This window comes from Mus musculus, chromosome 11 (assembly GCF_000001635.26).
Source record: "Mus musculus strain C57BL/6J chromosome 11, GRCm38.p6 C57BL/6J".
NCBI classification, from domain to species: domain Eukaryota; kingdom Metazoa; phylum Chordata; class Mammalia; order Rodentia; family Muridae; genus Mus; species Mus musculus.
The window spans coordinates 80,539,320-80,561,068 of NC_000077.6; the positions used below are offsets into that span (position 1 = coordinate 80,539,320).

The window sequence follows — 21,749 nt, forward strand, 5'->3', positions numbered from 1 at the left end:
CAGAACACAGTCAGACTATCCCCAAATACCTACTCTGATTTTGTCACACTGTTTTCTTCTTCCCACAATGCATTGTCCCGTCTCACCTGGACATTCCTCCCCGAATCCCAGATCCCAGTAGCTTTTATTTATGGCTTTATTGAAGCATATAATATACTTAATTATTATATTTTATTTATTATTTATTTTTATATGAAGCATATAATATACTTATTATTTATTGAAGCCATATAATAAACTCCAAGGTTCTAAACTATACAATTTGGGGAGGGGGAGAGAGAGGGAGAGAGAGAGGGAGAGAAAGGAGGGGAGGGGGAGGGAGAGGGGGAGAGGGGAAGGGAGAGGGGAGGGGGAGGGGGGAGGGAGAGGGAGAGGGAGAGGAGAAAGATGGAGAGAGCAGGAGGCTTCCATTAAACAGGATGGACCAGGAGTACATGGCACCTGAGAACAGACTGATGGAGCAAGACAGCCCTGTTGAGACTCAAACAGCAGGTAACTTGGGGAGCGCACCTGGGAAGATAGGCAGTCTAGTGTGGAAAAATACATTAGGGGTAATCACCCAGTAATTGGGCTAAAACTGATTAAAGAAATCAACAGGACTCAGTGTTGATTATTGCGGGGCTGGCCAGGGCATATTAAGAACTAACAGAGTATCTAATAGTATTTACAACAGTATATCATTTGTCTTTTGTTTAAAAATGTTCTTTAGTTTTTTAAAATTTACTTTATTTTTAATTATGTGTCTGTGTATGGGTATGTGCACATGTGCATAGGTGCCTAAGGAGGCCACAATAGGGTGTTTGATCCCCTAAAGTTGGGGTTAGAGGTGGTTGTGAGATGTCCAATATGGGTTCTGGGAGCTGAACTCTGGTTTTCTTTAAGAGTGGTAAGTGGAACTGGAGAGATGCCCAGTAAGGTTAAGAGGTCCTGAGTTCAAATCCCAGCAACCACATGGTGGCTCACAACCATCTGTAATGGGATCCAATGCCCTCTTCTGGCACATCTGAAGACAGCTACAGTGTACTCATATAAATATAATAAATCTTAAAAAATAAAAAGAGTGGTAAGTGCTCTTAACCATCTCTCCCGCTCAGTGGTTCTCAATCTGTGGGTCTCAATACCTTTTGGGAATGCATCGAACAACCCTTTCTCAGGGGTTGCTTATGACTCACAATGATAGCAAAATTATAGTTATGATGAAACAATAAAAATAATTATATGATTGGGGGTCAATGCAGCATGAGGAACTACATTAAAGGGCTGCAGCACTGGGAAGGCTGAGAACCACTGCTCTGGCTTCTTCTCTTTCTTTAATGTGTGTGAATGATGTGGATTTAGGGGGTATGCATATTCATGTGTATGTTGGTGTGGGCAACCTCAGTACAGGTCCCTGCCCTCCACTTTTGGACAGTCTCTTGCTTACTGTTGCATACACCAGGTTCAATAGCTTCCAGGTTTTCTCCTGTCTCTGCCTCCCAGCTGGGGTGTAGGTGTACTGGGATTAGAGATAAGCACTACTATATCCATCTTAAATTTTTTTCTTGATATTTACTTACTTATGTTGGATGTATATATGAGGGTGTGGCCCAGCTATGGCTGACTTACAGAAGTCTATTCCACCATGTGGCTCCTAGAGATTGAATGTAGACTTGGTTGGAAGTGCATTTACCTGCTGCATCATCTTCTGATATTCCTGCCCCTTTCACTGAGGGGTCTGGGTTTTTGAACTCTGGTCCTCATGGTTGCGTGGCTTTTTCCAAGGAGCCATCTGCAGCCCAGCTTCCTTTATTTTTTGAGACAGGGTCTGTCACTGTCCTAGCGTGCTGGGCACTGGCACCTCTCAAATGAGTACTGCCTTGTCTTTATATTTGCCACTTTGAATGCAATGATTCTGTTTTATCAGGAATCAAGCTGATTTTTTTTTTCCACTAGGAAAATTGTGTGAATTTCCTGATTAATTAGTTGCTTTGTTTTTGGAAGAAGTGATTAGACCTAAAATAATCTCATAACATTTGAATAATTTTCCTATGATTACAAAATGCATGACAATTATAGAAAAATTGACATTCCTTTGTTTGGACCTAAGCTTAAAAGAAGACTCAAAGTAAGGACTATTAAATAAATGTAGGGTTGAAGAGATGGTTAGTTGTTAGGAGGGCTGGCTGATGGTTAAGAGGACCTATGTTTGATTCCCAGCACACACATGAATGATAACAACTGTCTATTATTCAAATTCCAGGGGCTCTGATGCCCTCTTCTAACCTCTGAGGGCACCAGGTATATACATGGCACATGGAAATACATGCAAGCAAGCAAGACACTCATACACATAAAATACATAAATTTAAAATAATCAAATGCAAAAATATTTTTCTTGTAAATTCTTTTGTAGAAAGGGAAGCTGGAATAATAATGTGTCCAAGAGAAGCAAAGGATTATGGTTATCTTTCATAGAAAAGCCTGGGACCTGCAGGATGAGGCCAAGAGTGCACAGCACCTAGGGACAACTAAGTCAGTATTACTGTCCTAACCACATCTGTACCATAGTCCTGTGAGAACTTAGTGAGAAAAGTTCATCTCAAGGAACCATCTTATGCTCTTGTCTCTAGTGGTTCCTATCTGTATCCTAAGCTGTGTGACTCAGAATCACAGGCAGAGGAGTCTCAGGGACACACATGGCCCAGGGGCTCTAATTCTACACGTGCACAAGACATGCTGAGCCTAAAGGCAGAACTTCATATTTACCTTGCAGGTTTTGTTGTTGTTGTTTTTTAATGAGTCTAGCCTGACAAGATGTTCTGAATCCTGATTCTGCTGTCCACAATGAAAGCCATTCTTCTGGGGCTGTGTCCTTGGCAAATTCAGTGAGAAGTACTTTATTGAAGTTTCTGAAGACTGTCATGTGGGCCTTTCCCAATTAATTATCACTACACTTATGCTGACTTTTATAGCTTTCCTCCCTCTAAAACGTCTTAGAGCTATTTTAGAAATCTGTGGAAATTTTATATTAGGTTCAACAATGTAATTTTAAAAAATGGTACTTGGAGTGGAGACACAGGGCTTTGGGCATGCCAGGCAAGTGTTCTGTCGCTGATGTGCACACCCCACTCCACAGACAGGGTCTTGCTGCATTGCTCACAATGGCCTGACCCTTGTTATGTATTATAGCCTGGCCTCTAACCCATGATGCCCCTGTCTCAGCCTTCTAAGTACTAGGGTCACAAGTATGTGGTACCATGTCCAGCTGATGTACTTGTCATTTTGGGATCTTAGTTCACACTAGCCAAATGGGGACATCTTCAGCTGCTCCGTTCACACTGCTGGTCAGCTTTTGGAAGGTGAAGGCCCAGTTGGACACGCCTCCCCGTGTCCTCTGAACTAACAAAGCACCCAGCTGTCCTTGTTTCCCTCGCTGGGCTTTACACCCCCTTAGTGCATAGGTTCAGCTCCAGACTTATCTCTTCATGTGTAAGACGATACCTTTATATGACACCCTTGGCGCTGAGGTGATGTCTTTTCACGCCCACTCTACAAGCAACACTGCTCCTCCATTTTCGTTATTATTTTCCCAAGACTCATTACCTTAGGATTTTCTTGGATCAAATGGCAAATTCATCAAAGTTTCAATCTGTTGAATGATAAGTTTGCCAAATTTACCAAATTTGCATACTTATCAAAGTGGTTTTTTTTGTCGTGTGCACTCTCTGAGCTGTGCTCTGAATACATGCTCCGGGGCCTTCAGAACCTTGCTCATCACATTCAGCTCATTTTTTTTTTCCCTCATCTTTTGCTCCTGCTGCCCTCCAGCCCCTATTGCCCTGAGTGTACTTAGCAGCTAGTATGCAGACTCTTCTCTTTCTCTCCTTATCTCCTAGTTCTGGCTACTCCCAGTTGGAGCATCACAGCCTGGAATAGGCTGTTTTAAACTATTATTAGGAGAATAAATGAAAGGGCTGGAGAGATGGCTCAGTGGTTAAGAGCACTGATTGTTCTTCCAGAGGTCCCAAGTTCAATTCCCAGCAATCACATGGTGACTCACAATCATCTGTAATGGGGTCCCATGCCCTCTTTTGGTATGCCTGAAGAGAGTTAGCTACAGTGTAGTCATATACATAAAACAAATAAATAAATCTTTTTTAAAAAAGAAAGAGAATAAATGAAAATTGGTCTCCTAGAACTCTGTAGAATCTCCCAGCTGGGTGTAGTGGTGCATGCCTTTAATTCCAGAACTTGGGAAGGAAGAGGCAAGTGGGTCTCTGAATTCAGGGACAACATGGTCTACAAAGCAAGTTCCAAGACATCAAGGAGAAAGCCTATCTAGAAAACCAAATAAATAAATAAATAAATAAATAAATAAATCCCAAAGCCATTAACTGTCACTTTACAAAATTAAATAGTTGCAAACCTGTCAAAAGATATTTTCTTTTGGTAAATAGGTAAATTTGGTAAGTTAGATGAAGTACTTATCAGGCAAATTTGATAAATACTAAATATTAAGAGGTAATGACTAAAAGATCTTAAAATTCAGTTGGACTAAAATTTCCATAGTGAACGTGAAGACCTATGGACTTTTCCAGCTGTTTCACAGTTTCAAGTCTGGGTTGGAAAGCATAAAGTGGCCGTTTCTAGGCTGGGGATCTGTATGACCTAGAATTAGGTCAATGCTTTTGGAAACCATACCCCAGGGCCTAGCACTGCTCTTTGGAAATAGCTATGTGGACTTCTTTGCCTTGAGTGCATGACACCTCTCAAGGTGCCATCTCTCAGAAGGACCCACAGATTCATCTCACAGATATCACACCATCTCACAGAAGGATGTCCTTCCCTGACCATTCTACATAAATGACAGACACAAGTCTGAACATGATATACTTTTCTGCTATAATTCCTTCAAAGACTAAATTAACTAAAAAGCCTTAGTTTTCTCTAACTTGAACATTCTTTAAATGCTATTAAGGGAAAAATATGTATGACTTTAACCCATGTCAATTTTTAAGTATACAGACCGTATGCAATGCACATTGGTGAACTGTGTTTTTGACAAATAGCCCCACTTCTGATTGTATGAGTTCTTAAATCAGCACAGCATCTACTCTGAGATTGCAATGCGGTTTCCCCCTCTTGCACCCTTTCTGCCTTGTATGCTGACTTGGGCTCAGGGAGTCAGGTCCTGGTCCACTTCCGGTTTCTGCCTGTGGGCTGGGTGTTGGTCCCTCTCATTGAGAGTAGTTCTGCACCTTTGGAAGTACACTCAGCCATAGCTCTAGTTCTGCCAGCTTATGCACAGGAGGGAGTCATGGACCCCATAGATTCATGTGATTCAGCGCTTGGCCACTATTAGGAGGGGTGGCCTTATTGGTGTAAGTGTGGCCTTGCTGGAAGATTGTGTTGGTAGGCTTTGAGGTATCCTAGGCTGAAGCTTCAGCCAGTGTGGAATCAGAATCTCTTCCTGGCTGCCTTTGGATCAAGATGTAGAACTTTCAGCTACCTCTTCAGCAACAGGTTTGCATGCCCGATGCCATGCTTCCCACCATGATGATAATGGATTAAACCTCTGAACCTGTAAGGCAGCCCCAGTTAAATGTTTACCTTTATAAGAGCTGCTATGTTCGTGGTGTCCCTGCACAGCATTAAAATCCCAACTAAGACAAGGTAGAAAGGAGAAAGTATTTTATCACACTATTATCACTGTGTTTTAATACTGAGAGTTCATCTGTCTTTCTAACCTCTACCCATGCTAGTGTTTTGTGGAGTGATTCCTTTTTTGATTTGTGAGAGTCACACACACACACCCTCACCCCACACACGTGTTCTCTAAGTTCCCACTCTCCTTAAGTGGACAGCAATTTGATTCTCAAGCAGTGCATTGCGGTAATGTGTATGTCATTAGGCTTGGTCTCATTGGAGATATCTCTATCTCTATGTATCTCCAATGTATATGCATGTATGTATATGTATATATACACACATATATATGTGTGTATGAATTAAAGATGTGCTTATTTTTACTTTATGTGTATGGGTGCTTTGTCTGCATGCATGCCTGTGTACCACATGTGTGTAGTGACTGCAGAGGCTAGAGGAGAGTGTGGTCTCTTGGTTGAGCTACAGATGGTGTTAGCTACCTTCTCGGTGCTAGGAATTGAACCTAGGTCCTCTGAAAGAGCAACAAATGCTCTTAGCTGCTAATACATCTCTCCAGCCTCCAGTTTTATGCTGTTATACTTACTGACTCCACAGTATTTATATGAGAAAGTTCAAATGCATAGTTATAGGAGTTTGTAAGCTCTGGCTCATTTCTTCCAGTCTTCCTTTGATTCCTTGCAATCTCCCAGTTTCTCCCTCTGCGCTGATGGAGGACATTGCCCTCCATCAAGATTTCTCTTTCTGCTCTCTTCTCTGGGGGGAATCCTGCTCCACCGTGCCTGCAGCTGGCCACTTCCCTGAAGTCGTTTGACTTGAGTAGTTCATCTTTATGGCCCCCTATACCCACTCACAACCCAGTGTCTAGTGTGTGTCCTGTAAATGCCTGCTGAGTAATGGCATGAAATAGAGCGGTGTTTGCTGCAGATAAACCACTAGGTTACGTGTGTTACGGTTATATAAGATCCTGATCCCAACATAGCTCACAGGACCTGAGATAAACACATTAAGGAAAGCTTTTTAAAATCCCATTAGAGTTATAGCTGACATTCATGTTAGGAAAAACGCAAAACAGCACGAACCACGGTGTTATCTACTAATTATCCGGTGAATTTGGGAATACCTCAGTAGCTCCATTTTGACCTACTTTGAAAAGTTCAGTGTTATGACCTTTCAAAAACTAATATGACTATTCTAAATGTACATTATCTACCTGCAGAGAGGCTGAAAGGATGCACTTTGGGATTTATTTTTTCCACATGAAAGGGAATGATGGACACGTCACAAAGCAAATAAATAGCTTTGATCTGCACAAAAATGCCCTTAGAAAGCCTCCATCATAAAGGCGGGTACAAAGGAGGAAGCCTGTGTACCCTGCACCCTAGAGGGAGCTCTATTTCAGAAGCAGGAGGCTCAGGGTCTACAGGCCCAGCACAGAGGGTGAGAAGAGCAGGTGCAGTGTTCACAGGAGACAGCACTCATTACTGTTTGATTTGGGCCCTGGCTTAGTCACACAGAAAACCTTTAAAATTTCTCTCTGTGCTCTTGTTTCCACAGATGGCTCTGAGCATATGTATAAATAGCTTGAGTTTGTTATGTAGAGGTCTGCTATTTGTACATGGGGTTTCCTATCTGGGAAGGGGCAGGTGGGGCCCCACTGCAAACTTCTTGCTTATGAGGACTGACATCTCCTGGTGGTGTTTAGCAGCCTTGGGTGGGCCCTGCAACGTTGTGACAAGCAGATGTTACAGACAGGGCTGGGCTGTGGGATTCCTCTATCTAGTAGCATTTCTAATCCCCATTACCCTCTACCCCCTTTCCCTCCAAACCCTCCCCTTAGCCTGGCCTTTCTTTTCAGCAGATTAGGGGATATTTACTTTGCATTTTACTTGAAAATAACTTTTAAAATCTGAAGATTTAGTGGTTTTATTTTTTAAAAATCTACTTTTGGCTGTGTGTGGTGGCACACACCTTTAACCTTGGCTTTCAGGAGGCAGAGGCAGGAGGATCTCTGTGAGTTTGAGGCCAGACTGGTTTACACACCAAGTTCTAGCATAGCTAGGATTATGCAGAAAGATCTTATCTCAAAACCAACCCAACCCAACCCAATAAAACAAGATGACGGAAACAAACCCCAAACAACCAATTTTGTGGTCTCAATTCAGCAAATCAGCCATGTTAAAATGTGATGTGCTCAGCCTGATCCCTTCCTATCAGCTATGAAGCCTCATAAACTTTGTTGTGTGTAGAGATTTGGATTCCTGTATTGCTTTAGCAGCCTTGGATGGACCCTGCACCTGGCCCAATGAGCAAATATTCTCAACAATGTCAATGCAAAGGACTCTAGGGAGCCTGGCACAAAGAGGAAGCTCATCACTGCTTCCTCATAATGGATGCATGCTGTTTAACTGCATGGAAATATCATAGTCTACTTAACCATGTAAAGTCTTAATGGACTCTCTTATAGCTTTAATGCACTCACAATTTTAAAAAAAGATTTAATTTATTTATTATGTATACATACAGTGTTATGCCTGCATGTATGCCTGTAGGCCAGAAAAGGTCACCAGATCTCATTATAGATGGTTATAAGCCATCATGTGGTTGCTTGGAATTGAACTCAGGACCTCTGGAAGAGCAGCCAGTGCTCTTAACCTCTGAGCCATTTTACCAGCCCCCATATTCACAATTAAAAAAAAAAGCTATACTATCTTTCCTGACTAGGATCATTTTTACTCTGTGTGTGTTTGTGCGGAGTGTGTGTGTGTGTGTGTGTGTGTGCGCGCGCGCAGGTATGGTTGTCTGCATGTGCACACTTTGGAGGACCATGTGCACATTAGAGGTTGATGTCAGGTTTTTCTTCTGTTGTTTTCCACCTCATTTTCCGAGACAGGACCTCCCAATGAATCTGGAGCTTGCTAGCTGGCAGCACGACGTGCCCATCTCTGGGCAGCACGAGCCTCAGTGGCTGGCTTTGAGAGGGGTCAGAAGTCAGGTTCTTAAGCTTGCAGAGCAGGCACTTTACCGAGTAAGCCGCCTCTCCAGTCCACTTCTGCTCTTTGTAGACAGGACCAGCTTCTCACACTTCACCTCCGAGCACTCCTACCTGGATATACCTCATCCTCTCCCAAACCTCATCCTCTCTGTATTGAAGACTACGATAAAAAACACCCATTTCTCTGCTCGAAGTGACTGCCACTGGATACCCACACTATGACAATCTCATTGCTCTGGCTGCTGGGAACTGGGATTTTTGGACAACAGACCCCAGATAATGCCCTTACTTTCCCTGAGAATTATTTGCAGACGTCTCCAGTCATACAGAAGGAGCCACTTGGGGACAGTAAAGATGGTAAACAGAAGACAAAAGATGGAGGTTGTGACAGGCTTTGAATTTCTCATCATAGTTGTCCCTCTGCCAACGAATGCCAGGAGCAGATACACTTCCTGAGGTGTTTGACTGCTAAACACAAATGACAGCTTGGTTGGGCATATAATTTTTGAGTCCTAACTTTTACCTCTCAAAAGACTGAAGATGTTGCTCCAGGGGGTTGAGATATTTACTGCTGCTGGAAAAGCAATCTTATTTTTTGTCCCCCATAAGGGAATTGTCCACATTTCTAATTGTGTACACTGACACACAGATACACACACACACACATACACACACACACACACACACACACACACACACACAGAGAGAGAGAGAGAGAGAGAGAGAGAGACAGAGAGAGACAGAGAGAGACAGAGAGAATCCTTAAATTCAAAGCCATTATGGTAACACACAGACATTCACTAGCTCTCCACATAAAATACTTGGAGTATAGAGAAGTTTTCTTCTTTTTTTTTTTTTTTTTCTGAGACAGGGTTTCTCTGTGTAGCCCTGGCTGTCCTGGAACTCACTTTGTAGACCAGGTTGGCCTCGAACTCAGAAATCCACCTGCCTCTGCCTCCCAAGTGCCGGGATTAAAGGCGTGCGCCACCACGCCCAGCGAGAAGTTTTCTTCTTAAAGCTTTAAATGAACATGTTTTACAGAGTATAAAACACCATCCTGTAAGATGCATCTTCTTTCATATAATTGCCTGTTGTAGCTATGGCAACCTATCAATTATAAGTCCCATCTAAATTTCAGAGAGGTTAAAATTAAATACATATAGGTAGATCTTTGAGAATCCACAATCACTTTTGTTCCACAGCGTCCTTTTCAAGCACAGCTGCCATTTGAATGTGAGACCTTTGTTCTCGGTCCTCTCTGACGTTTTCTAAATCATTGTTCTTGGGACTGGAGAGACGCTCAGAGGTTAGAAACTGGAGAGACGCTCAGAGGTTAGAAACTGGAGAGACGCTCAGAGGTTAGAAACTGGAGAAACGCTCAGAGGTTAGAAACTGGAGAGACGCTCAGAGGTTAGAAACACCTGCTACTTTTGCAGGGACTCAAGGTCTGTTCCTAACGCTCATGTCAGGAGGTACAGATCGCCTATAACTCCAGCTCCAGGGGCATCTGGTCTCTTCTGGTACTTGCAACGCATGTGTAAATGTTCCCTCTCACCCCACATACCATATAATTAAAAACCATAAATCATCACTCTCATCTATATACTGCCTTATCATTATTTTTCAAATCTATTTTCTGTGACATCGACTGCTGTTTTCACTCTTTAACACTGACCTAACAGCTTTAAAATCTTTGGCTTGATTTGGCTACCTGAACATTTTTAGCTGTTTCTCAGTCAGTGCTTTCATTCATCTCCATATGTCCTATACTTCTTGAAGCAGAGAGCTTCTATAATATGAATTTCCTGTTACAATTCTTTCAGAAATAGGCTTTTCTTATAGCTCTTATGTATATCTTTCCTGTTGTTCGTATCTGTCCTTATAGGCCCCATAGCAAAGAAGACATCTTTCAGCCCTGGGGTCCTCACATGAAAGGGGGCATGTGGAGGCTTCTGGGTTCCCCTTCCAGTCCACCTGTTTGTAGTTAGAATCCCCAGCTCAGCTTTTAAGCTGGGAGCCGGCTCATGTGCACAGCCGCCAGTGTGGTTTCAAAGTCTTTTACTTATTAAGGAACTGCTGATGTGAGCAGGACTCTCTGCATCCTGCCTCCTCGACAGCTCACTGACAAGGAGAGTCTGAAATTATGTCTAGTTGTTTAGTTGTTAAGGAAGAGTGAAGGAGAAGCTGCAGCCCTCAGCACATCACATACCCGCGGCTCTTCCAGCGCATAAACTTTTTAGTTGCTGACTTTATATCTTGAAATACCTAATCACTTGGTCTCTGAATACATTGCATTACTTAGAGCTATACTATGAACAGTGCAGGGAAGGAGGTGCTCATAAGGGCAGGGCGCTGTAAAGGGATTCTTCCCGTCTTTCACATTTTCTGGTAGGCAAGGTACAAATGTCTGTGAGGAAGGGCCAGAGGCACCCTAGTGCCAGCTGGCTCTCATTCATGGCAGCTAACTGCTTAACAGCTTTCAACTAGTATTACAGAGACCCTTCCGTGTGCCCGGCACTGCTTACCACATGAGGACTGCTGTGAAGAGCGGAAACAAAGCCTCTGTCCCGTGGACTCGTATGCCAGCCAGAGTACTGCAGTAAGCACACACAGGAGAGGCTTGTCGGGTCGGATGCAGATGGAAGCCTGGCTCCCTGTAGGGCAGCGGGGGAAGGCCTACAAGGTGACAGGACCACAAGGGAAGGCCATCTCTGCCACCAGGTCAGTGTTTGAGTAGAATTTCCAATCTATACACTGAGGAAAGTGTCTCTCCTTCCCTGTTTCCATATGCATCTCTACTGGCAGCAAAGCAATGTGACCCATGACTACTCACTTTTAAACTGTACTACTTCACTAATTCTAAATAGCCCAAGATGACCATGGTGACAGGTTCCTGCAGTCCAAACACTCAAGAGGGTGACACAGGACAAAGACAGTAAATTGGAGGCCAATTTGGGCTATATGGCAAGACCCTGGAGGTGGGAGGAAGTACTCATATATTCCACTGAGATGGGTCAAAATTAATGAAAAAGCTAGGCATAGTACACATGCCTTGAATCCCAGCACTTGGGAGGCAGCTTGAGGCTAGCTTGGTTTACATAATGAGTTCCATGGCAGAGGTATATAGTGAGACCCTTTCTTGAAAAAACAAAGAAAGAACAAATCCTCTATGGCTGGCAATCTGGTTAGTCTCAACTGTGTTAATTTTGCTTGTAGATTTTTAGTTGGAATATAAATTACATTGCTGAGTATCCAGCTATTTGGGGGAAGTAGTCTAGAAATGCCTGCCACGGATCACGAAAACGTTTCCCAAGGAGCGGGGAGGTACAGGGAATATCTGGAAGGGGTTGGGCGAGGATGGGGTGGGGGAGGGATGACGTGAGGTGGCTGGGATGTGACATTCTTCTGTTTCTCCCGCCATGGTCAGGAGGTGCTTCTCTCCGTGCCACTCTCCTTGTCCTACCTGGGAAGTGACAGTCTACCTAACAGTTTGATGGAGAGTTAAAGGAAAGGCAGAGAGAGAGAGACAGAGACAGAGAGAGAGAGAGACAGAGAGAGACAGAGACAGAGAGAGACAGAGAGACAGAGAGAGAGAGAGACACACACACACAGACTGAGACAGACAGACAGACAGACAATCAGACAGGGAGCGAGCATGCTCCATCTGAGAAGCAGGTCAAGTGTTCAACTATTCAGCAACAGTGCCCCTTTACCTTTACTGAAGCAGATATAGATACAGCTTCTAAGATGCAAGGCAGCAGATGGCACTAACTTCTGCTTTCACCGTAGACACAGAACAGGAAAAAGGAAATTTCCATGTCTGAGACTGGGGCTATACTGAGGTTTCCAGCATCCAGACAGGCAAATGCCTGGACAGCTGCATAGGGCAGATGGGTCCTTTGACAGCTTAATATTGCAGTTTTTTGGTGACTTCTTCGTTAGGAAGGGCCAAGATGACACCATCTGTTTATTGATGGGCAGAATCCTCATTACTGGCAGGTAGTCACTGCCGAGTGAATTGCAGGCTAAGAGGCAGGTCCACTGTGTCTACTGCCTGTAAGCAGACTGGTGTGGCTGACCTTGCCTCCAAGCCTCAGAAAGCTCAGCTTCCCTGTGTCCCTGTTACGGGGGAGATTGGGAACAGCAGTAACAGCAGGAGGATCAAGATACAGAAATATCATAAAGCACATCGTTTGCTGAGACAGCTCTTTTGTTCTACTTCTCTAATCAGGAAAAGGAGCATATGAAAGAATTCAGAGCCATCTATAAAATGCTAAAACCAGGCTGCCATCTATTAACTGAAAAAAGTATGGTAGCAAACTCATTGTCAAAGGCTGGCAGTGAGTGAACAAGCTGTCTCAGTGCCATCTTTCTCCCAGAGCTGAGGTGTTCCTTCTCCAGAGGCTGAGCCTGCTTCCTGCATAGCTTTCGGGATAGCTACATGTGTATATGTCTACTTATACCTGTAGCTGTACATGTTGGATTAGTAGGAAAAAAGGCAAGGTGCATCAAGATACACGGAGCATATCACCCTAAGTAAGGACGCTGCAACAAAAAGTGTTCCTACCATAATACAGATGTTTGGGAGGAGGAGGAGTGCCCACATGCTGGGGTAATAGACATGAGGCAATGTCCAGCTCCCAGTGTGCATTCTAACCTAGACGTGGAGTTTGTCTCTATAAGGAGATATCTGTGTCCACACACGTGGCTAGCCACACATACCATTCCGACCGTGCCTTGCCCTCCCTCCTACTTCAGAAATGCCTTTGCATCAACAGAGTGCTCTTGCTGTCCTACTGACTCTTGTGTGAAAAGAAAGGCACTGAGAAGTCCTGCAGGAGGCAAACCTGATGGCTTCACTGGCATATCCCAAACGCATCTGACCTTAGAGATTTCTCATCCGTGGACTCTAGCTGGGACTAGCCGGCATGGTTCTGTTGGATGTTCCTGGGTGGCATCTGTTCTGATGGTTTATCCATGAGTTGGATATCTTTTGGTGCGTGTGTGTATACTGGGGATTGAGTCTGATGTGCTGTGCTTCCAGGCATTTCCCTCACCCCTGAACTCCATCCTTAGCCCTGAAGAATCTGAGGGTTACCTTTCAGAAAACGCTTTATTAAAGTCTATCTTCTGGGCCGGGGGTGTAGCGCCATGGGAAAGCACGGGCTTAGCCCACGGACCCCCAGGCTCCCTCACTGCCTTCAGGTGCTTTAGGTCACATGAAACACACGAGCGCATGCTCGGGGAGGGGCAGGAATAACAGGTTCAGGGTGAGGTGAAAGAAAAGGGCTTATTTCCTGAGCTGTGGTTAGTGTGGGACTACATGGAGGGAAGTGCCAGCAACTGGATGGCTTAAGCTCCCCCAAGAAGACGGTGATGAAGAGCAATGGACTGAATTGACGTGGCCCTTGTCTTCTGTTTCAAGTTAACTCATAAATGTCTGAAATCGTGGGTTGTGTATTCTTGCCATTTGTATGCCTGGTAATCTTTGGATGTCAAACATGAATTCTATCTTACTGGTTGTGAAATTTTTGTGTTCTTATAAATAACAATGAGATCTGCCCCAGGATATTTTCTACGGAAGCAGGTGGGCTTAGCTTAGAAGATTTACCAGACAGTAGCTGCTACAGAAGCACTGTTCATCAGGCCAGTAGTACTTCTCTTCCTGAGGCAAGGTCTCCTGACACAAAGGCCTGTGACTGTGGGGTGCCCAGCCTGCCTGTCACTCTCTGGGTGCCATTCCCTAGCTGTGAGGTCCCCTCATCACACACTTGTTAGCTCGTTGGGGTGCCTAAGCGGGTCTTATGAGACCTTGCATCTTCTCTCTGGCACTTTCATCTTCAGACTTGCTGGCCTAGTCTCCTCAGGCTACCCAGAGCCTCAGGGAGAGTCCTGTGTTCTACACCATGGCCTGGTGTCTGCCCAGGACTCGCCTTGTTTTTACCTTCCAGCAAGCACTGTCTGACCTTGCCTGATGTCCTAGGCCTTGTAAACATCTTTTCCATATTTATTTCTGTTGTTGTTTAAGTGAGGGTTATAGAGATCTAGTCCCTGTCACTCCACCTTGACACTCTCTCTCTTTTATTGTTTCTTCCTTTTTTTTTTCCCTTGAGACAGGGTCTTTGTGAAGCCTGCCTGCCTCTGCTTCCTGAGTGCTGAGATTAAAGTGTGACACTATGCTTACTCTGCCAAACTCTTGATCCTCTGTCTGCGTGTTGTGAGGGCTAAGATGACAGGAATGTGCCACCACACCCAGACTCTCCTGCTTCTTATATACATATAAAGCTTATTCTTCTTTCCCCCCTTTCTCTATCTGCCTTTGCTAATTTTCTCTTGCTGGAGAGTAGCCCTAGGGGGAAGGGGTTACCCAGCTAAATTGTGCTGAGGTTTCAAGTTGGGTTAGGGTCTCCCTCCAGCCCTGCCAAGTCTTCTGTACAGGACACCCTTCCCTCTGCTTGTATGTATTCTTTGTCACTGGGGTCTGTATGACTCAGAGGACACAGGCCTGCTGTGGGCCCCGTGACCACTTCTGTTCAGCTCTGCTCTGCAGTTACCAGCCTGCTCTCTTTGTCTTCCCTTCGCCCACTCCTGCACTTACTCAGGAGTGTTACCTGTTAGTGGGAAGCCTTCTATGACACAGTAGATTTCTCTTCTGCGGACCTCTTCTCTTCTCAGTCTGGTGAGTACACAGGTAGAGCTGAGCTTTCAAATGGACTTGCCTCCTTGTATTCTAAGGGTATGTGCAGCCTCATTGGTCTATGGGCTGACGTGCCGTGCAGTTTTGAACCCTGTTCCCTCTGACTTCTGACTTTAAAATTTCTCAGAATGTGCTTAGGGAAAAATCTAGGAAACAATGAGTTGTAATGAACCCAATCCCTCTCCCTTCTGGATTTTCATCATCGACACAGGACAGCTAAGATTACATGCAACACCAGTCTGCTTGCAAAGCCCGCTGAGAACTGTGATGACCTCACCAATGATAGAGACCAGACAATAAATTACTATGGCCAGAAAAATAAAATGAAATTGATTTTCCTCATCAAGTAAGTAGCAGGTTGATGATTATAACTTTAAGCTGAAATTTCAAGTCCGACTCTCCTGGTTTTGGGAAAGGGAGATTAATGCCTTGTTACTAATTGATCTCCAAGTTCATAAGACAGACACAAGGATAAACTGGGAAAAAGTGTTAGCATCTCGGTAATTTTCTTTTCTTACATCTAGAAAATTTGAAGAAATGACAAATTCTCTCTTACGTAAGAAGTAGGAGCCCCATACCTAGGAACAATGTGCACACTACAAGAGAGCCACAGATGGGTTCCAGTTCCATCATGGGGTGAAGACCTTTAATGCCAGCTGGAATTTACTAAACAAGACCTCAGACTGAGACAGGAGCACTTCAACTCCTCGGGCAAGACAACTGTGCTCATTAGTGCAAGTCTTCAAGTCAGAGACAATCAGCTATGATTCCTTCTGTTGTCCGTACTTTGCCATGACTAAATATTTACAGGAAGACACGCTTGCTCATGTGAGCTAGGGACATTTACAGCAGCCGCTTCCATCATAGCCTTTCATTCGGAACCCTTCTGCAAGCTTAGCTTTACAGTTGTAGGGCAGATGCAGGGAAGCCATCTGGGCCCCAGCCTCCTGGATGATGCCACCCACACAAAGAGCCAGGCTCTTCCTTCTCAGCTACTGCTACACATGTTAACTGGCTCAGGGAATGCTCTCACAGACACCCAACAGAGAGCTTTACTCAAGTCCTGGGCATCCCCCAGTCCAGTTAAGCTGACAATATGGATGAACCATCATAAAGTCTATACGTGCATCACACACACACACACCACACCCCCCCCCCCACATCCTATTTTGAGATAGGGTTTCTCTGTGTAGCCTGACTATGTCCTGGAATTCAGTCTGTAGATCAGGCTGCCCTTGAACTCAGAGAAAGACTTACTTCTGCCTTTGAGTGCTAGGATTAATGGAGTGCTACCTCCACTAGGCTTATTCTCATTCATTCTCTCTCTCTCTCTCTCTCTCTCTCTCTCTCTTTCACACACACACACACACACACACTTTTTTTTTTATCAATTCTATACATTCTAGAGTGGTCTACCAAGTGACCACTAAGCATAATTTATAAGATATATAAATATGTAAAGATCCATTTTGATTTAGAATACAAGGCTTAATAGCAAAGACTAGTGTACTCAGAAGACAGGGGCAGATGAATCTCTGTGAGTTTGAAGTCAGCCTGGTCAACACAGAAATCATGTCCCAAACAAAACAAGACTGCTTACATTACACGATATACATTTATCAGCAAGAATAAAGACAGTAGAACATGTGGTCATGGGTCTAACACTAGCAGGCAGCTCTGAACATTTCTAAGAACATGGAACTGTCTTTCAGGAAGAAAAGGGACTGCTACCTGTACCATTTGCCACCACTGATTTTGTAGCATGACCTTGTTCGTTCTCACGTCAGGATAGGGTGGGGTTGGGGTTGGGGTTGGGGCGGGGGGAGAAAGCACACCACAATTAGAACGTAAACTAGGAGAGGGCCCTGCCCCAATACTCCATGACGGCTTACAGCATGGTCACTCCATGACCATCTCCAACATTCCAACAAATAACCTGATAATCTACTCTCCTGTTTAAAAGTATTTACTGACTAGTTCCCACCACTGGGGGGAGGAGGGAGCAGAGATCTGTAGTCCATTATCTATATTTTTTAATTTTACTATTTTTATGTGTATGTGATGGGTGTTTTGCCTGCATGTATATCTCTGTACCACATAAGTATGTAATGCCCACAGAGGCCAGAACAAGGTGTTGGACCCCCTGGAACTGTAATTACAAATGGCTGAAAGCCTCTGGGGCTGAGAACTGAACCTGGGTCCTCTGGAAGAGTAGCTGGTACTCTTAAGTGCTGAGCCATCTCTCCAACTCCCTGTGCCCTTCCCCCAGACACCATGCTGCTTTAGAGTGAGTTTTCTCAGCATAGGCTCTCTTCTGTCATAACTGTTTCCATAACAATGTCTCCTTGTCCTGGGAGTTTCCTCAACCTTTATAAACCACATACTACCTTAAACCTGCTTTCTAACTTGTTTATAGCCTCAGCAGACACACTAACTGATTACGTTGGGATAAATGTGAAGCAGTGGCCATAAGAATAATAAAGTAATTTCTTCTATTGTTTGGACTGAATTACATTACATTTGGATTGGTAGCAACGAAAGAACCATGAGGGAATCTCTCATTGTTGACAAAGCTAGATCCTGGAAAAGCAGAGGATCACTCCTGGCCCTGAAATAAGGCCGGATGCTAATTTCACCTTCTATGAAAAAGATGCTTTAATTTGTCCTTGTGGAGGAAAACAATATATTCACATTGGCACAAACCAAGGTTAGTGATAAGTATGATTCAACATTTTGTGTATTTAAAAGTTGTCTTTTATCTACAAAAATAAAATTTTACCTCTTGAAATGATTCACCAGGACTCCAACAAGTTCTCCAATACGACTCTCATGGGTTGGCTGTTTGCTGAAGAGGCAGACAATGAGGTCTTTGTTGTCTTTTGTATGGAACACTACAAGTTGGTCCTTTCCATTGGAGACACTCAGACCAGTCAACTGCAAGGAGGGAACACACAGAGGCTGTTAGGGTATCTCCTGGAAGAATGAATTAGAGCAGGCCATAGCAACGATGGTGACGATTTTAACCTTTAACAAGTTTCATGGAGTAAGGAGACAAAAGAAAACAATAAAAGTAAGAAATGAACGTGTTTGGAAATCAAGGTAACAAAATGATGATTCTTTCAGAAAATGAATAAAACTGACAAGCTTCTAGCTTAAGAGACAGAAATGGAGAGACATTATTGCCAGGACTAGGAACACAAGGGGGCTCTCAGCACAGACCACAGTGACACTGAATAGAAGAAGGGATTATTTGAACAACTCTAGGTACAACTGAATTCAACAACTTAGACTAAACAATTCCTTGGAAGCACAAGCTACTAACCCCCTCTCTCCTCCAAAGAGCCTGACTGATTTGTGTCTATTGGAGAAATTAAATCTCCTAAAAATTTTAAGAGACATTCCAGGCCCAGATGATTTCGTTAGTGAATTGTACCACCCATCTAAAGAAATTCCATAAATTCTCCATATCTCTTCTAGGAAATAGAAGGGAACACATTTAACTCATTTTAAGAATCATCATTCTGACACCAGAAATAGATAGCACAAGAAAATAATAAACTGATGCCCGCTATGAACTTGGCTATAAAACCATTAGCAAACTGAATCCAATGACATATTTGAAAAATACACAATGAAACAAAAAATAAAACAAAACAAAAAAAAACAAAGAAATAAAATACCTGTCCCTTCAATGACTTTTTAAAAGATAAAATATTTAGAAATCTAACAAAGTGTGTGTATAGGGCCTATATATTGAAAACTATTAAATACTGATAAAGTCAAATTACAATACAGATGAAAAAAAAAAAGACCCTAAAGATGAAGAGAAAATACATTTAGAGACTGGAAAACTCAGTACTGTTTAGATGTCAATTTTCTATAAACTGATTTATAGATGTAAGACAGTCTCAGACAAAATGTTTTGGTTAAATATCAAAAAGCTGCGTCTGCCGTGTACGTGGGAAGGCGAGGGAGCTAGGAAGGCGAGGGAGCTAGACCAGCACAGCGGTTTTGAAAAAGAAAAGCAAGGTTGGAAGACTTGCGTCGTTGAATTTCATGATAGCTATAAAGCTGAAGTCACCAGGACAACGTAAATGTGAAGAAATGAAAATGAAGATCAGAAATACAGCCACAGAACTATGACCTGTGTGTCGGCCACAGAGGTGCAAATGTGACTCAGCAGAGGAAGGCAATCTGACAACCTGGGGTAGCTGGGCATCTATTTTCTAACAGAAACAAGTGTTTATTCAAGCCACAGCCCTCACAACTCAATCCAAAGTGGACCAGAGGTCTAAATATAAAACGTTAACTCTCAAACTTCTAGACAAAAACTAATGATAAGAAATTACTGCACCAAAGAAGGCAACCGGCATGGCAAGTGAACATGAAACAGTGTTAATGTTCTTAGCAATTTAGAAGATACAAATAAAAATCATGAGATATAGACCACAAACCTGCCTGAAAAAAATCCAGAATACAGACATAAACACTGACACACAGACAGACACATACCCACACCCCCACAAAACCTCAAACCTTTGTTAATACAAAATTTATATACATGATTGTTTGTAGTAGCCCTGTGATGTCTCCAATGAATGTAATCAAATGCCTATCAATAGGTACTGGACAAACAAACCAAGAGACATCTATAAGCAATCCTCAGTTATGAGAAAGAACAAACTGATGGTGCAGATTAGTCTATAACAAGCATAAACAGCAAAGGTGTTACGTTGAGTGTAAGCAGTCAGTCACACACATGATTTCAGTGGTACTCAAAATTCTAGTATGATGGAGCCACTGTGTGTCCTGACCATGGCAGTGTTTACTACAATGGGTTAAGACTCTCAGACCTGGGTACCAGCTTTAATCATGAAAGCCAATTTTATTACATTCAAATTAAAAATTACAGCTCTCTGACCATTTTGCTCCCAAGGCATCCTACTTTGGGCAACAAAGCAGACATTAGAGCTATCTCTCATCTTGGGCATTTCCCACTGCAGGCAATACTGATGTGCACCCCCTCACTGCCACTGGTACCATCAGTGAGCAAGCAACCAGCAGGGACCAGGAAGCTGCAGGACAGTGCATGTGCTGGCACCAGGGCTGGATCTCAGGGGAGTCAGTACAGTCAGGTTCGGGAGACTATCCAAGCACAGGGAAAGACTCTTCAGTTGTAGATCTGGAAGGCTAGGGAGAACCATCCATTTTACAGAGGAGGAAAGCAGGGTTCAAGGTGCTCAGAGACCAGAGACCAGAAGTCAGGCTACTAATTGATCACACTGCGGGTTTTTTTTTTTTTCTATCATACCCAGTTTAATTTTTTCTGTTTGCTTCTATTTTCTATTTTCTCTCCTTCCTTCCTTCCTTCCTTCCTTCCTTCCTTCCTTCCTTCCTTCCTTCCTTCCTTCCTCCCCTTCCTCTCTTCTCTTCCTTCCTTCTTCCCTTCCTCTCTTTTCTGTTTGTCTGTCTGTCTGTCTGTCTCTCCCTCCCTCTCTCTCTCTTTCTTTTTCTTTCTTCCTTTTTCTTTCTGTGCTGGGGATCCAACTCGGTGCCTTCAGCATGCTAGCAAATACTCTACCACAGAGCTACACACCCAGCCATATCACATGAAACTTTCCCAAATACCACATAAATGAACGTAAGATTCATAAATTGTACTCCTGTGAAAATGTCTTCATATGAGGTGAGTTCTCAGTAGACTTTATTTGCTTATTTATGAGTGTGGACACCCACTGGCCACACAGTTCACGTGTGGAGGTCAGAAGTCACCGGGTGGGAGATGGATCTCGCCTTCCACGGTGTGTATCTCAGGGATAGTGCTCAGGCATCGGGCTTGGTGGCCAGTGCCTTTCCCCACGGAGCCATCCCACCATGCTCTGGCTGTGGTGCAGTTTAACTATTGTCAGGTCACTGTTTAATGGAGAGCAGGGAAAACAGTTAAATCATTGGAAATCACTTGCTAACTTTTGAACAAATGGCTGTCTGAGGCTAAGGGGTAAGACAGGCAGTACAGCAATTTCTCTGCTACTTAGACATATTGCATCCAGATGATTAAATTAAAAATATCATTTTCATTTGAAAAATATTTTATGCCTATGATGCCCCACTCTCATTTGATTACTTTATTTGTGAAATCTAAAATTGAATTTATCCAGCACTTCACAGGAAAGCTTGATTAAAACCTAATAAAATGAGATCAGGAGCAGCAGTAACCGCTAGCACTTTCCGGGAGCCATTAGCTACAGGGGCTGGCAAGAGCAGCTGAGGCAGCAGGCTGCTGTGGCCCCCACTTGTGGTCACACAGAGGACCACTTCCCAGAATGCCCTTCCTTCCTCACCAGAGCCCACTCCCACCCCCACCTCCTTCCCTATCTTTCTCTGAGAAGGGACGCTGCATCTGCTGCGAGTGCA

The 21,749-nt window shown here is 43.6% G+C and overlaps 1 protein-coding gene across 2 annotated transcripts in view; it reads right to left on the minus strand.

Moving 5' to 3' along the window:
* Positions 1 to 21,749, minus strand: part of Myo1d (myosin ID) — a 297,930-nt gene that overhangs the window by 57,194 nt on the left and 218,987 nt on the right. For both annotated transcript variants that reach the window (XM_011249085.2, NM_177390.3), the window contains one exon: positions 18,115 to 18,269. In XM_011249085.2, the coding sequence (XP_011247387.1) occupies positions 18,115 to 18,269 (155 nt within the window). The remainder of the gene's footprint in view (positions 1 to 18,114; positions 18,270 to 21,749) is intronic.